This window comes from Equus caballus, chromosome 23 (assembly GCF_041296265.1).
Source record: "Equus caballus isolate H_3958 breed thoroughbred chromosome 23, TB-T2T, whole genome shotgun sequence".
Lineage (NCBI taxonomy): Eukaryota > Metazoa > Chordata > Mammalia > Perissodactyla > Equidae > Equus > Equus caballus.
This window is the reverse complement of record NC_091706.1, coordinates 35,507,642-35,525,190: the sequence shown is the minus strand read 5'-3', so window position 1 is coordinate 35,525,190 and position 17,549 is coordinate 35,507,642. Positions and strand designations below refer to the sequence as shown.

The 17,549-nt window shown below is 41.4% G+C and overlaps 1 protein-coding gene across 2 annotated transcripts in view; it reads right to left on the bottom strand.

Moving 5' to 3' along the window:
- Positions 1-15,190, bottom strand: part of DOCK8 (dedicator of cytokinesis 8) — a 207,170-nt gene extending 191,980 nt beyond the window's left edge. The window contains exon 1 of one of the 2 annotated variants that reach the window (NM_001309171.2): positions 15,026-15,190. In NM_001309171.2, coding sequence (NP_001296100.1) covers positions 15,026-15,078 — 53 coding nt within the window. In that variant the 5' untranslated portion in view covers positions 15,079-15,190. Of the gene's footprint in view, positions 1-14,021; positions 14,136-15,025 lie in introns of those variants that run through there. The other variant, XM_070248073.1, reaches the window with a different exon arrangement.
- Between the last annotated feature and the right edge of the window lie 2,359 nt (positions 15,191-17,549).

The window sequence follows — 17,549 nt, the reverse complement described above, 5'->3', positions numbered from 1 at the left end:
TTCACAGACTACGAAAATGATTAAAAGGCACATAAAACAAGAGGATTCAACAGACCCAAAGTGAACCAGTCATGAAGAGTAAAGTGACTGAGCTTCTCACTGAAATTGTCCTGTCACTGGGGCCGGCCTGGTGGCTCAGTGGTTAAGTTCGCAAGTTCTGCTTTGGTGGTCCGGGGTTCGCTGGTTTGGATCCCGGGTACCGACCTACTCACTGCTCATCAAGCCATGCTGTGGCAGGCATCCCACATATAAAATAGAGGAAGATGGGCAAGGATGTTAGCTCAGGACCAGTCTTCCTCAGGAAAAAGAGGAGAATTGGCAGCAGATGTTAGCTCAGGGCTAATCTTCCTCAAAAAAAAAAAAAAAGAAAAACCCACAAAGAATTCTCCTGTCACAGAGGGGAGGCTGGATACATGGGAGTGAATGTTTTAGAATGCTTCCTTCTCTTAGATCAGAAACATCTTGTTACTTGTCAAATAAAATACTAATTCTAAATGAGTCACTCAAAAGCTGTTATTTTGTGGATTTTCCACATATCTTAATCTTGTGGTTTTTCCTAAAATATTTTAAAACTAATTGTTCTCAGAAAAAAAATAGCTGAGTAACTTGGCTCCTTATCAATCTGTGGGGTTTCTAGAAAGTGTTCGGCTGCACATGGCACTTCTCGTGTCCTCGATGGCAATTTGATTTTAAATTGTTTTTTTCTACTATGAGCTACCCTGCCCCACAGGGTAATGATGCCTTGTATTTTTACTTCTTCTCCTACAATCTCAGGTACTTCAGCCAAAAACTTTTGGTTTTTGCTTCCCTTATAGCCTCCACATTCATATCCCTGTGACTTAGACCACATGTTTTTAATCTATCTGCCAACAGCACAGTAAACCAGGCCTGCATATATGTTTATTGACATTTTGTTAATAGCTCCTTTTTTGTGACTGGAACCCTGTGGCAGAGATGACTGGTTGACCCCCAAAGATTCATGGTCCCCTTTCACAGTGAAGAGTAGTTGCTAGATGTGGCTGCCAGACAAGAAGCATATTCCCTAGCTCTCCTTGCATATAGATGGACCTTGGAAGTGGTCCGTACCAATGGAATGTGAGTGGAAGTGATGTGTACCACTTTTGAGTTGAGGTATTTAAGAACTGGATGCTCAGTCTTTCACTCTCTCTTCTTCCTGGCCACTGGCTGCATGATGCCAGAATAACCTGAAAGTCACAAGATGGCAGAGCCATAAGACGGTGGAAGCAGTCTGGGTCCCTGAGTCATTGGTTGGAGGAGAGCCACCTGAGCTGTGTCAGACTGTGACACGAATATGAAATAAGTCTTTATGGGGTTAATCCACTGAGGTTTTGGGATTACTTGTTACAAAAGCTAAGTTACCTTGGTTAATACTGGACCTATAAGCCTGGTTATCACTCTTCACTAGGCCAGGGTCTTAGAATTAGATGCGCGTGAATCTGCCACAAGTATTAATGGGGTGGAGGCACAATGATGCCACAATGGAAGTTCTGTCACTAATTCATACCCCCAGCAATTGTTGGGGGCTATGATAGAGACCACTAGTTGCCTATCAATAGCCATTATCCCTTTCCTTCTAACTCAACCCTAATTTTGTTGGAGATGGCAATGTGCTGGGTGAATAAAAACTACATTTACCAACCTCTCTTGTAGGTAGAGGTAACACAGATCTGACCAATGAGATATATAGCAAATGTCATCATGTGAGTTTCTGGAAAAGTTCCTTAAAAGGGAGCAAAGTAGGCTGGATGCCTCTTTTGCCTTTCCTCTTCTTCCTGTCTTCAATATTCTTTCAATGCATAGAGTTTTAGGAGCCATCTTGTGACCATGAGGATGAAAGCCACACGCTAAGGATGGTGGAACACAAAGACAAAAGGGACCTGGCTCTCCAGTAATATCTTGGGCTATCAGACCAAACCTGGATTGCCAAACACTGGAATTCTTGTTATGTAAGAAAAATAAATAAACCCTTAATTCGTTTAAGCCACTATTTAGTGGGGAGGTCTGTTCCTTGCAGCAGCTAAAAGCAACCCTAACTGATTCAAGGGTGATCCGTCTAAGACAGCCCATAGCACATATCTTCCTGACAGGTTGGTCTCTCTGCCTCCCTGCTCCATTCTCTTCTTCTACTCACTTTGGTTCTTCCCAGAGCACAACTTACACTGGACCATAGCAGTCACTGAATATTTAAGTCCATTTAGTAACTCTTGAGGATAAAGAGCTCACTGACCCTTTTCCTAGTCATCTAATTTAGCCTCAAATCCTGCTCCTTTGAGTGACACATGGCAATTTTCAAGCACTTTCTCTCCCTGATATCCTCAAACCACTGCTTCATCTGTGAACCAGACAGCTCTGCAATCTGAGCTCCTTCAAAGCAATTACGGGATTTAAGAGAAACCCAAGAAGTGATTAAGTTCATTCACCTGCCTCCAGGCAGGGCTGCGGTTACCTCTTCCAGACATATATCTGTCTTCCATGGGCCAAAAACGTCTCTCACAAAGTATGACTCACTGGGAACTTTAAAGGAGTCAATTTAATCTGTTCTCAGTTTCTCTACCAGCAAAATGGGTATTGTGATCTGAGCAGGGAATGACAAGAACTTTTGCTTAAATATGTGAAGTTTGAAATGGGATATGATTACTTTCTTTGTTGGGTGCTGTAATAGATTAAAATGGCCAAATATTTTGCAGCTCCTCCCATCAATAGATTGAATCTATTTCCCTACCCCTTGAAGCTGGGTTTCCTTGTGACTTCTTTGACCAATGAATGCGGCAGAAGTTATGTATGAATTCTAGACTAAGCCTCAAGGAGCCTTGCAGCTTTTACCTTCATCCTCCTAGAACGTTCCCTCCACCATTTAAGGAATATCAAGCTAGACTATTGCAGGATAAGAGACCATGTAAAGAGGGACAGCCAGCACCAAGGCCCTGGACCTGTGAGCGAAGCAATCTGGGCTCCTAAGACGGCTCCCCGCCATCTTAAATGCCTCACTTGAGCCACCAGGTAATTGCAGACACATGAATGACCCCAGCAAGACCAGCAGGAACTGCCTGGCTGAGCCCAACTCAAATTGCCAACCCACAGAATCATGAGAAATAGTAAATTGCTGTTGTTTTAAGTACCAAACTTTAGGGTAGTGTATTAGTTTCCTAGTTGCCATAACAAATTACCGCAAACCCAGTGGCCTAAAACAACAGAAATTTATTCTTCCATTGTTCTGGAGGCCAGAAGTCCACATTCAAGGTGTCAGTGGGGCCATGCTCCTTCTGCAGCCTCTAGGGAAGAATTCTTCTTTGTCTCTTCTAGCTTCTGGTGGTTGCTGGAAGACCTTGGTGTTCCTTGGCTTGTGGTGGCATAACTCCCATCTCTGCCTCTGTCTTCACACTGCCTCTTCTCTACTATCTCAGTGGTTCTGAATTTTTTCTTATAAGGAGACCAGTGACTGGATTTAGGGCCTACCCTAATCCAATATGACCTCAGCTTAACTTGACTACATCTGCAAAGACCCTTTTTCCAAAATAAGATGACACTCACAGGTACCAGGGATTAGGAATCTTTTGGGGGGGGGGACACTATTCAACCCACAACAGGTGGTTTGTTAAAGAGCAAAATATAACTGGTATCGGTACTCTTTGCTATAATTTTTTGCACTTCAAACACATAAAGATAAATATAGGGATAATAAAATAGAAAGGATTATCATGTTCTTAAAGATAATACATGACAGTGCCAATGAGAGTTTCAAAATCTCCCAGGAAGAGAATATCTAAATAGAATATTTTACTTGTTGTTGGAGTCTTAATGCTACTTAGTGCAAAGCAAAATCTGTTATACATTATGACAGTATCGGGTATTCTGAATATCTTTATCCACATTTAAGAGTTATTTTATGGGAATAAAACATGAGCTTTCTCTGTAAGATCAGAGCATCCTCTGTTCAGCATTGCATGTTATATCTGTGTGAAAGTTAGAACCTTCTGGTCACCGTTGTCCCATTTCTCTTCTGCCTCTTCCAAACTTTTTAAAGGAGTGGTCTCTACTAGCTTCCTCCATTTCCTCTGCACTGACTCCCCTCATAACCCTATGAAATCTGACTTCCTTCCCCCAGCTCCACTAAAACTGCTGTTTCAGAGGTTTACGCTGACTACCGCCAAGGCAAATCCAATGGCTCTTTCTTTGTCCTCATAATTTGGCGTCTGACTTTTTTAACTGCCCTGTTAGCTTCCTTTTCTAATACTACCCCAGTCTGCCAGATCTTGGCCAAATTCTTCCTCTCTTTTTGTGGTTCTTCCCTCTGGTACCAAACGGCAGTGACTCTTTCCCCAGGTCCATTCCTTTTCTCTTCCCACTTTACTTTCCCACTTAGAAAATGTGTCCATTCTTCATTCTCATCCCCACCTCACTGATGACTTCCTAATCAATATTTTGCATCCTGTCTTATCATTCAAGCCCCAAGCCTATATCTCGAGCTGCCCAATAGAAATATATATTAGTCAGGGTAGGCTTGGTTATGCTGTGATAAGAAATAATCTAAAAATCTTAGTGGCTTATAAAAACAAAGACCTCCAGAGAGCAGCTGTGGCTCTGCCCTAACTGTCTTTACTCCAGGATGCAGGCTGACACATCAGCCTCTGTCTGGAACGGTGCTGTTTGTACAGAATAAGGAAAAGATGAAATGACAAAGCCCAGGCTGGCTCTTAAAGCTTCACCTCGAAGTGACCACATCACCTTCAACAAAGTGAAAAGTAAAATCCTCTCACAAGGAGGGAGAACAAATATATGTCAATGTGCAGAATATTACATTCTCTTAAAAACTCTATAAGAGAAGTACAAAATCATCCTCCCAGAACTAACGCTAATTCCTAATTTCCATAATTTCTCACTGGCACCATCTTTATCCAGTCTTCCTAGAATGGAAATCTTGATGTTATCTCTTTTATAAATGTTACTTTCCCCAATTACAAAAACACTCTTTGAAGAAAACTTCGAAAATATACATATATATATACACATTTCGCATACAAAAAAACAAAAATCATCAATAATCCTACTACCAAAGTATAATACTTACAACATGCTGGCCTATGTCCTTCTGGTCCCCTCCCTATCATATGTTTTGATCTATTATCTCTATAGGGAGATATACATATATTTATTTTTCAATAAAAATGATATCATACTATACATATAGCTTTGTGGCTGGTAAAAACACTTATGAAGATAATTTCAATATTTTCTTTTCCTCCATTATTTTAAAACATCATCTATATGGTAATCACTTGCAAATTTAAATATCCAGCTGTGACCTCTCCTCTGAGTCTCTGATTCCTAAATAAAACTGCATAGTAGGTAATTCTATTTGAATTTCTAATATGCATCTTAGACTTCATATGTCCCCAATTAAACCTTTGATTCACTCTAAAAGCCTGCTCCTCCAGTCTTTTCAATCTCTCTTGAAAGCATCAATATCCATCCATAACTCCAACCTTGGAGACGTCTTGATTTCTCTATTTCCCTCATTGTCCTCCACCCTACATCTAATCTGTCCCCTCAATCTCCAGAATATATCCCAGAGCTGACTGCATCTCTCCCTCTATTCTCACTCTCCAGTCCTGCTGCCATCTTTCCCCCGGATGCTGCACGACCTCCCAGCTGCTCTCCTTGCTTCTACTTCCTGTTTCTCAATGTGGTAAGCAGAGTGGATGCTGCATGACCTCCCAGCTGCTCTCCTTGCTTCTACTTCTTGTTTCTCTATGTGGTAACCAAAGTGATCTTTACATCATCCTCATGCCTCTGCTCCAAAAACCTTCCCATTGCACTTAGAACAACGTTTAAACTTTTTCCATGGCATATAAGGCCTTGTTATGATTTGGTTCCTGCCTACTTTTCTCTTCGTCTCTACCACTCTCCCTTCATTCACTCAACTTCAGACACACCGGCTTTCTCTTTTCTTCTAACATATTAGACTTACTCCTGCCCCAGCCATGGCACTTGCTAATTCCTCAGCCTGGTCCTGGCCCAGAGGTTATCTCCCAAGGGATGCCTTCCTTGACCATTCTGTCTGAAGTATCCACACACTTGCACATGGCCCTTTTACATTTTCTGCACAGCACTTATTTTATCTGATATTTCCTGGTTTATTTCTTTATTGTCTTCTCAATGGAAAAATCACTTCTTTTAGAACAAGAACCTTGTCTGTCTTACTCATGGGTCTATCTTCAGTACTTAGAACAAACACTTCCAGGCACATAGTGGGCTACAATCAATATTCATGAAATGAGCAAATGAATAAATATTTAGTTCCTTCTCAAGTCCAGCTGATTCCCTTTGAAGCATCTGTAGATGCTACCCTGACTACTTTTGCACACTGCTAGTGACTCTCCCAGTACATCGGTTTCATCTGTCAGTCAGCTCTCTGTCCTCCAGGCCCTGGTTGAAGCCTCACCTCTTCACCCCTCAGCCTTCCACGCCTTCCTCTCTGAGTTCTGTCAACATTCCTGCCCTCAACTCTCACCCAGCCGCACAATCAACACCACCTCCTGTGTTCTCTTATGTCAACCCGCTCACTCCAGCTGAATTCTGGGGGCACATCCTGGTTGTTTTTGGGTTTTGTCTTTGTTTTCATTTGTCTCTCATATGCCTAGAGAAAGTCATGGGCAATTAAAGAAATTCTTGTGAGTTGAATGAAATTACTGCATAGGGAACAAGATAGAAGAGTAAATCAGATACCCCTTCTAAGGGAATACTATGAGAACAGGTGGTGATTTGGACTAAAAGAGTACAATAGTAGTAGGTGAAGTAAACTAGTCAGAACGTCAACAGGGAGATGACAATCTTGTTCCCACAGAGAACAGATGGCCACCTTCGCCTTGAAACAACGTTTACGTTAAATAGCAGGATAAACTGGATAAACTGTATTTTTAGTGGACTTTGAACCTGAGTTTTTCTACTGGCATAAGGGAAAGTGGATGGAACATTCTAGTGTAAATTACTGCATGATGACTAGCACCTTTTAGGCAACTCTAGTTTGCCCCCCTAACAACCCTGGACACCAGATGGTAACTTCTTGATGAGAACCCAGCTTCTCCTGAGTGCTCACTGTACACAGCAGAGAATTGAGTACACAGAACTCAAACACTTCCACCAAAGAAGGTGTTTGCTGTGTACTGAGTACTGCCCTGTGTGGCAGCAAGGCATAGCAGAGATTTGGGGAAAAGCATTTCTACCTAAGGCCATTCTTCCTAGTTTGTCTAATTTGAGGTATGGTGCAATGGACGGACTACATCTCCTTCAACAAACAGGGGAGAATCCAGCCCAACCATTCAGTTACACCAAGGCCAAAATATTTACATACAGACTTTTGAGCAAATACCACACCCTCTTTTGCTAATCTACATACTTTCCCTAATCAAATGTCCAGGCTAGAAGACAAAATCTTTATTTTGTGCTTTTAATCATATTATTTAAAAATAAACCTGTTATCAACTCAACTGCTTATCTCAGGTCAAATGCAAATCATGGGTACGTTTATATGACGGAGAAAATAAAGTTTTTTGAAAAATTTCCTGGCCATTCTGGGAAATGAGTAATGTGACTATAATGTCAGGAGCGATTGAGAAACATTACCAGAATGTACACATCTAACTAACTGGTTTCTTTAAATAATTTCACACAAGAAGTGCTATGCAATTTATTCTGATAGAGCTGTCTTCCTGAAATTACTTTTGCAACTCCTCTTTGCAATTGCTTTCAGAGCCACTTGAAGAGGCATCTAAAAAACGGCTACATTCTTTTATAGTCATATCTTATCTTTAATTCAGACTGATATTACCTAATTGAATAGTCTTGCTTGACTGCTAATAACTTTGGCTCATTCCAGAAACCATACAATATACTGTTTATGGATATGTGTACATACACACACTAAAAGTACAACTTAGTGATAGTGCTGGCCTCTGAAGGAGGAGAAGGGAGAAAAGGATCAAAGAGCAGAACAAAAGCTGACTTCAAATTTATCTGTACTCTTTTTTCTTTTTTTTTTTTAAAAAGATTGGCACCTGAGCTAACATCTGTTGCCAATCTTCTTTTTCTTTCTCTTCTTCTTCTCCCCAAAGCTCCCCCCAATACATAGTTGTATATTCTAGTTGTATCTTTTTTCATTTAAAAATATCAAAAGCAAAAGTCACCAAATGTTAACAATTGTCAATTCTGAGCAGTGGACCCTCAAGTGCTTGCCATATTATCGTCTGTATTTTCCATATTTGTGAAACTTTTAAAGTAAGAAAAAAAGTAAATTCTCCCTTAAAGGAAAAAGATTTCATACCATTGAGCTTATTCTTTAAAATAAAAGTAATCCAGTCTCTGAGAGTAATTCTAAAAGGATCTCCAAAAATGTTTTGGATAATGCTATTATCCTTAAAAGAAGTGGCACAACCCTAAAGATGACCATTTTGAAGGCACAACCTCCATTATGGAGGGCTAGGAGGCAAGGGAAGTCTCCTTCCTTTTCCAGCCCATAATTTTGGGTTAATCTCTTGTCTGTTGCAGGCAAGGCCATGACTTCTTGTCTAGTGCCTAGAGCAGCACTTAGAGCATAGAAACCCTCAATAGCTGGAGTGAATGAATGAATGAATGAATGAATAAACTATCAAACTAACCAGCCTAGGATTTGCAGGCCTGTTAACTCACTCATGTGCCAGAAAGTCAATAGATGGGAGAAAGAAGAGGTTGATTACAGTTCTGCATTTCTTCATCTTGTTCCCGTTTTGCTTCAGTATCATTAGGTAACCTGTTGCTATTTTTATGTTTGGCCTCTCACATGAAAGAACAATGAATTTTATCTGAGGAGAATGACAGGAGAAAGCATGAAGCGTTTTGTTGAGGTTTCTGAGCAGAGTGAAACTAATATGCTGTGTTAGCCCCAAAGCTAACACCAGAGGAAGAGGAACTCGCAAAAGTGTGAAAGACTTCCATCTCTCTTTGTTCTGATCCAAGGGAAAACACTTACAGTGAGTTATGTCATCTGGAACCTTCTTTTGAATGGAAAGGGATTCTGCTTTTTCTATTTGACATTTTATTTAAAAGGGCTAGAATTTATGTGAAGGAGAGGTAGATCGGATTAGATTGTTTAGCAAAGTAAAAAGCAAGTGAAAGCGTGGCAACTGGAGTCTAAAACAGAATCAAGAAAGAACTAATTGCTGGAACAATCTATCTTTATCATTAACCCATATATTCAATGAGCAGAGGCAGAAAGTGAGAAAGACGGAGGTACCACCATCTTCAATTATATATAAGGCAAAGGAAAAAGGAGAAAAGCATGACTATTTTCATGCCCAAAGAATGACTTCAGAGGTCATGCAGGGATCTGGGAGAGAAGCTAAACAGGAAGAGGTAAGAGATATTTAAGAGAAGGGGTCACGACTGCAAATAAAGATTTAAAAGAATGATAAAACCCAGCGGGGGTGTAATGTGAGGAAACGAGGACTCTTGGGATCACTGGGGGGAGTGTAAATAGGTATAGCTTTTCTGGGAGACATTTTGGCCATGTGTATCGAAGGCTTGAAAAACGTTTCTGACCTTTGACCAAGCAATTCCTCTCCTAAAAATTTTTAAGGAAGTATTTGTACTAACACATACAGATGTATGTATAAGACTGTTCCATCAAGCTCTGTACATTATTATGAAAAACTGGAAAATATCTTAAGACCCAATAATAAAGAATTAATTCAATGAATCGTATATCCAATCAACATAATTTAACACAGCCTATGTAAATTAATAATGCAGATCTACATTGATTAACATGGAGAGTTGTTCATATTTTTAAATTGAAAAAAAGACCATAAAGCAGTATGTGCAATACGATCTCATTTTTATAAGCCTGGAAGGATGTACATCAAATGTTAACAGCTATAATTTATGGGTGGCAGAAATTTTAGCTTGTTGTACTTTCCTATCTTTAATGATGAACATAAGGAAAGAATAGTGGGCAGAAGAAACTCTGCCAGTACCATTTCTGCTTTTCTAATTCTGCATTTGATCTGAATGCAATGGGACACAATATAATGGTTTTATACCCTACGTTAACTTTACCAATTTGTTTGATTTCATTAAACCCCTGCAAACATATGCCTTCATATATACTTTCAGAGATAGCAAGCTGGTTTGATTCTATGTACCCCAAGTTGTCAATGCAGCAAACCATACCACTAAAGTGCAAACTTCAGAAGCACAGGGCCCACAGTTAATCACAACTGTATAAACTCTGTTGTATTTCCCTAAAGCCAAGAGAACCTTTGCGGCTGCTGATTGGTAAGAAATTAGACTGGACACTTGTAGGAAGAGGATAGCACATTCCTGCTGCTTTAACCCTTACTATTGATCAAAACATGCATAAGCACCTGGCCGTTTGCCATCGAAAAGAATTAAGCAGTCTTGTATGTCACATCTCTGCCTTCTCAAGGTCCCTGTTCAAGAAGATGGAAAGTTGAGGTGTTTTTAACATCATCCCATTCCATCACTAGCTCTGTGTGGGGAGCTAAGACAGGAGACTTGGTCCCCTGAGCTCTCCTTCTCTCCCTAGGTAACCACATGATGTAATTACACTTTCTTTCCAGAGGTCCAAGTAGAAGTAAACATTAGCTTCACACATACATGTGAATCGTCAGAGCTCAAAGAATTCCAATTAAAGAAAACTTCACCCTGGCAGAGGGTTCTTTCAATAGCACTAGAGGCTAAAGTTCAAGTGGAGCTTTTCCAAGAATCTAGAAGAAAATGATTCTGAAGGTCAAAGACCAAAATTCTGAGTTTGATTGCCTGAAGCCTCTTCTATTGGTCTTTGGTGTAGAACACAGCAGACAAATGAAGCAATTCCCAAAGCACCACCAGCCCGCTCTGCCATCCACCATCGCTACGAAAGAATAGCATTGTTTCTTTGCAGACACATATTCATACATATGAATACATATATTTTTATGCTTGCATCATCTTTTCAGACAAAATTAGCAAATATTTCTCAGGAAGATCTCTACATCTTCATCTTGCTTTGGTACTTACGCCCAAAATGATTGTGGTTTTCTTAAATGCAATCTTTATTTAACTTTATTTTGTCTTCTTAGCTCCTTGCTTTTAATCTTCCACAAAATCACTCTCTAATGATGATTATTAGGCTTAATATTTTACTTTTTTTCTACAATGATGAAATGAAGGCACATAAAGTTCTTAGCATAATACTTGGCATACAGTAAGTAGTCAATAAATGTTACTTATTTTATTATTATCTTAAAATAAAACTGAGATGGTATACTTTAACCAGCATGGTATAGTGGTTAAGGGAGAGGATTCTGGAGCAAAGCTGCCTGCATTTGAGTCCCAGCTCTGCCCTTAATTAGCTATTTGTGACTTTGGACAATTTTCATAACTTCTCTGTGCTCAGTTTCTCCATCTGCAAAATGGAAGTAGCAATTGTTCCTACTTCATAGGGGTGAATGAGTTATGATATGTAAACACTTAGACCTGTACCTGCCATACAGTAAGCATTATATAAGCATAAGCCATTATTATTTATTCCTTTCAATCCTGAAGGTCCAGAGATCATTAATGTTTTTTCTGCATTCTGCACTTCTGTTCTCTTTACCTAAGGTCCTTATTTTACTTTAATATTTGATCAAGTTCTACATCTATTCTGTGTTTGAAAGAAACCAAGATTTTGTTTAACCAATTTTAAAAATATTAGTAATAACTTCTATAATCTATGAAAGCACTAAATGCCAGTAAGAAAAAAAGGTAATTGATAAGACCTGGTGCTCACAGAAGCACTATATTATGACATTTAAGGCAGTGGGGCTTGAAATCCCAAATGCAAACATTATTATGAACTGCCTAATTCAGATCTAGTCTTTCCTTTGTTCACAGGAAGTCAGCAACAAGTAACCTGAAATAAAGACAAGTTTATAACACTTATAAGAAATTAAATTTTATTCTTGCAGCTCAAAAAAATTCAGTGAAGGATATTTTCTCTTATGTCTCCCTGAGCTGTGGGTTCTAGAGAAATGTTTAACTGTAACAAGCCATACAGTTACACTTGTTGGTCAAAACAAAACAAGTCCTATATGATGACTTTCAGCACATGGACATTTGGGCTTCATGAGAGTAGGAGAGAGCCAGGGCCATCACCGGGGAATGGATACCTGTGGGCATTCCCAGGTTCCTCCTGCACTGTGGCCTTGCCCCTGCTGCTTGCAGGAAGCCACAGAATTTGGGAACAATGGGGACATTCTTTTCCTACTGCGAGGTAGTCTGCTCACTCTTTCTCGAGGTTAGTGTAGGCAGAAGGGAGTTCTTTACAATGAAAACTTTTTAATTTATCAGACTCAAATATTTTCTTAACAGGAGGCACATTGATTTGACCCCACAAACATTTTTAAGGGATAGTTTGTATCATTCTGAGTAGGAAGGTAAAAAGATATGAGCCCATGCTGAATGTACCAATGGCCGTCTTTCAACATTGTCTTACTTTCATAAGTTGATCTGTTTAAAAAAATAGTAGGTAGGCATGCAAGGGAAAGCATCTTCTTTTCCAACTTCAAAATTGCAAAACATCACATTGTTAGTTTTTTCTAAACATTAAACACTGATCAGACCATAGAAAAATTTGCCAAGGCTGCTACTGAAATGATGATTTAAAAAAAAATTAATTCCCTACTTGCTTTTAAAGGAAATTCTTAAGATACATGGATCAAAATAGCACATGCCCAATTAAGAGCACAGTCTCTGGAGCAGTTTGCAATCCCAGTTTTGCCACTGCTGTTTGTGTGGCCTCGAACAAATTACACGGCCTTGTGCAACTCCATCTCCAGCTTCATCTTCCTCTTCTGTATGAGACTTCGCATGAGTCTCACAGGATTTTTGTAAGGATTTAATGATGCAATCCATTAAGTATATAACAAAGTGTCTGGGACATAGAAAGTGAACAATAAATGGTGAATTTTATTATTTAATTCATACCAGGTATGTCCTTATTGATCTACTCCTTTGAACATCAATTTCTGCCAAGCTCCTTAGCATAATTCTCCAACCCAACACACAAAAACGCTTCAAAAGGGAAAACAGAACCCCCTAGAACAGCAATGTCCAACCCATATTCTTTCCTGAGGATTAAGGAACATTTTATATTTTACTGAACTTGAGTGGGGCTCTTCTTGGTCCAATTCCATCAAACATTCAGTTCCACTGAGTGTGTTTCGTATTCTCAGCACAGAGATGAAAGACACATGAGGGAGACTATCTGCCCCAAGACAGCTCCAGCCAGCCACTGGCATCTCATTCCCAGCCCAAACTGGTCTCTATATGGGAAGTCTTCCAAATTCAGCTTTCCTTCCTACCTTTCTTTCTTAGGATCTCAAAGATGATGATAATGGAGATGATGATGCCAATGATGAAACTGATGGTAACGTTGATGAGGATAGCTAACATTTACTTGACATTTATTTTGAGCCAGCCACTATAAGCACTTTGTACATATTATTTCCCTTAATCTTCCCAACAGTCATTAGAGGTAGGTACCATGTTTATCCCTGGTCAAGATTGCCTGTAGGATGTTTTGGTCCTGCTGCTCTCCCCAGATTAACTCCACCCAACCCACAATCTCTAACATCTTTCTGTCCGAGACACACTTCCTGACCTAAAATTCACAGGGATGGAAGAGCAGTGGCTATGGCAAATGGTACCTCCCTCAGCAACTTCAGTTTGATCTCCCACAGCATGAATTGCCCCTCCTGGCATGCAACAGCCATGAAACTAATGCAGAAAAAAATCCCCAACAGCGGATCCCTGTTGACTAGTACCTTTTGGCTTCCAACATTAATATACAGTAAACGCTAATAAATTAACTCATTTTAAGGATAAAGAAATACTAAAGCAAGAGAAACGGTTTGCTCACAGCTACACAGCGGGTGGAAATAAAATCACCAATAAAGCTCAGTACGCCCTCTGGAAGTTCTTACCGCCTCATTATTCTGGGCTCCTAATTCCTCGCTGCTCAAACCTCTTCACACACAAGCAGCACAAAAATGTACTGTGGAATCAGCCTTTCACAGGCTCGGCAGAACAAGACTAACAAATCCTGGAGCAGCGAGGGCAGCAGAATAACAAGTTGACCCTTCAGGACAAGTGTCACATTATCTTTTAACCAGACAGTCTAGATTTCTCAGGGCAAGACAAAAATGTCGCCAAATACTTGTCAGCAGTTTTCAGTGGAGGAAAAACTGCAGTTAAAGCACCTCTGGTGAGAACTTTGAGCAGTAAGCATGCTTACATTTAGTTTGTGCAATTTTGATTATGAATTGGATGGTGCGTTAGATCCATGTCCTCAGTTCTTTGCTGGAGTGCTATAAACGTAAAATCGTCAGCCACAGGCCATTCCGTTTTGTTTATTTAAAGGGAGAATTTTAAAAATCACTTTTTCCACTTCATAGCTCCTTTGGACCAGGGAATAAAAATAGCGATGTCGGCAGGAGCCAAACTTTTTCTGGAAAAATAAAACGAGAGGGAAAAGAGCCCTACTCAGAAACCCAAGTCTTGTGGAGCTGCCTCCAAGCAAAACTCTCATTTCAATGACTTCTTTTCTTCCTCCTTCTCAGAGGCCCCTCAAAGGAAGGCGCAGTTGGTAAGAAATTCCCGGGGTGCCCAGCACAGCCAACCCTGCGCCCTTCCCACTCCACCTGTCAGAACCCCGAGGGCGGCGCGGCCGAGGCGGGGTTGGGGAGGTGGCCCGAGAGGTGGCTCGGGGAAGGGACACTGGTGGCGACGGACAACCGGGAGGGTGGGATTCTCAGGGAGGAGCTGGCAGAGCCCGGCCGCGGGCCATCGCGAGTCCAGGTGACCGACCGGCGCTGCCCGGGTCTCAGGTGCAGACTCCCCGAGACGCGGCCCCCGGAGCGGCCCCGGCGCAGCGGTCGGCCGGCTGGGCGGTGCGGCGCGAGTCCCCGGCGCCCGGGGCGCGTCTTACCTGTTGATCTTGAGCGCGAAAGCGCGGCGCTCCGCGCTCGGCAGCGTGGCCATGGCGCACCCGCGGCTCGGCAGCCTCTAGGCTCGCGGGGTGCGGACGGCGGGGTCCCGGCGAGCCGCAGAGCCGCTGCAGCGCATGCCGCGCGGGACGCGAGCCTCATCTGTCAGTCGGGGCTGGAAACTTCCGCATTTCCACCTTCAGCGCTGAAATCACCCCGGGGGAGGGCCCAAGCTCCGGGCCGCGGCGGAGAGCCCAGCCACCGGCGCCCGGCCCGGCGCGCAGCGAGCGCGGGCGAGAAGGGTGTGGACACCCTGCGGAACTGCCCTCCGGATGCTCGGGCCGCCGGCGCGCTCTTCCCGGGGCCCTGACCTCCGGCAGAAAGGAGCGCGGGCGGGTGACCCGGCGACCACGGAGCGAGGCCGGAAACTCCATCTGCCTGAGGCTGCGAAGCTGCCAGAGCGCGTGGGCAAGAAGGGGGAATCCGCGCCTTCCGCCCGCTCCGCAGAGTTGGCGAGGTGGGGAAACCTACCCTGGAACTCTCTCCTCTAGGCCTTATGAAGGGTTCACATCATGCCTGGGAGAAGGCAGATGATAAAAAACAAACAAACCAAAAAAAAAAAAAAAAAACGAACCGGGGGAAACTTCAGGATACAAATGAACTTTTGCAAACGATATGTCCGTCATCCTTCCTGAGGCACCTTAAACACAATGAATCCATCCAAGGAATCAACATAAGTTATCAAAAAAAATTTTTCCCTTTTACGCCCTAAGGATAAATGCTTTTCTTTGGGGAAACACTACACGCAGTTTTCCTATGACTCAAGAATATGCTGCAACCCTGTTCATTTCAGTTTCAGACTAAGAAGTTTCTTAAGAAGCCCAGCCCCAAACTCAAGAAAAATCAGAAAAGTCCCAATGCTCACTGGAATGGAAAAGTCCGTGTTTATTTCAAGTTAGTGGTTTGCTCTAAGTTTTGCTGAACTGGAGCACTCTTCATGCCTCTGTCAACTTGCCCTTAAAAAAATACTAAAGCAAGATATTTTTGGTTCAGAGTCACACTACTTCCCAATGTGGTAGCCACTAGCCACATGTGACTATTGACTGTTCGAAATGATGTTTAGTTTGAATTGAGATGTGCTGAATTTGTGAAATACACACTGGGTTTTGAAGACAGTACAGAAAAAATAATGCATAATATCTTGTTAATAATTTTTATGTTGGTTACATGTTAAAATGACACTTGGCATATATTAGGTAAATAAAATATATTATTAAAATTAATTTCACCTGTTTGTTTTTCCCTCTTTGAAATGTGGCTTGCATTAAAAAAAATTAAAATTATATATGTAGCTCGCATATGTGGGTCACATTATATTCTTGTTGGACAGTGCTGGTTTGCAATTTGCAGCCTAATACTAAAAGGCCTAACGACTGAAGTCGGTTCCTTCCTGATGGCCTTCTTTTCTCTGGTTTTGGCTGCCTGAGAGAGTTTAGTAATTCTTCAGAGCTGGTTAGGTAACTTCCCGCCTCTCCCAATGTCAATGCCTTTAAGCATATAAGACGAAGTTCATAGGCCAAAGTTACATAGACTATGAAAAGAATCTAAAGAAAAGAAAGCTTTTTGAAATGTGGAGTTTCTGACTTTCAGAATTCTCCTCAGCAGATTTGCTGAACTGGGATTTATAAACAAACATTTAGATAGAAAAATACTAAGAGAACAATTCTGTGAGTACTTCTTCAAGTTGGGAACAAATGGATGGTTCGTAGAAAATTTCTTTACACCAGAGTCTTCAGTCCACTGTGTACTAAGGGTCTCAGATGGGCTTTGCTGAGTTTCTGAATGTTTGTGATGCACACTTTCATACAGAGCAAAAATATATTGATTTTCACACAAATACAAAGTGTAATGAGAGCATCTCAAATTTTCAGAATCTGCAATCAAGGAAACGTTTTTTTGGGAGGGAGGAGGAATCATAAAATCTCCCATCTTATGTCAGCTCATACTGCATTTAACTTAGTATGTGGCACCAAACTCTGAAGGTTAGGCCAGCGTTGTCATCATCTGTGCAGTCAGTTCCCCCATGATTAGAAAGGACTCCAGATTACCTTAACAGCCTTTTAACAATTCACCATGGCTGTATTATCCACTAACACATTTGTGTTAGCCAAATGTCTATTTTTAAACTTTATCTGCTCTTGAATACATCCACAGATCACTGGCAAACTTCAAAAATAGCTACGTGCCTTGCTTCCATGTTCTCACTACGTCTTCGTTCCCTGTGGGCCAGCTTCTCTCCTCATCACCCCTCTGTCCAAAGCACACTCTGGAAGGCTCCTTCCTCCCACTTATGACCTCTCTTGGCCATCCTCTTTCTCTGCATCTTTGTGGCATTCGTTTTTGTTTTTCACTTTCATAGAATTCCTCCTGTGACTTCTTTGACAGACATTATGTCAATCATTCCAAATTTTCCCCTGGTTTTCCCCACATCTTCTTCTTCTTACCTTCCTGGAAAGCCAACCTCTT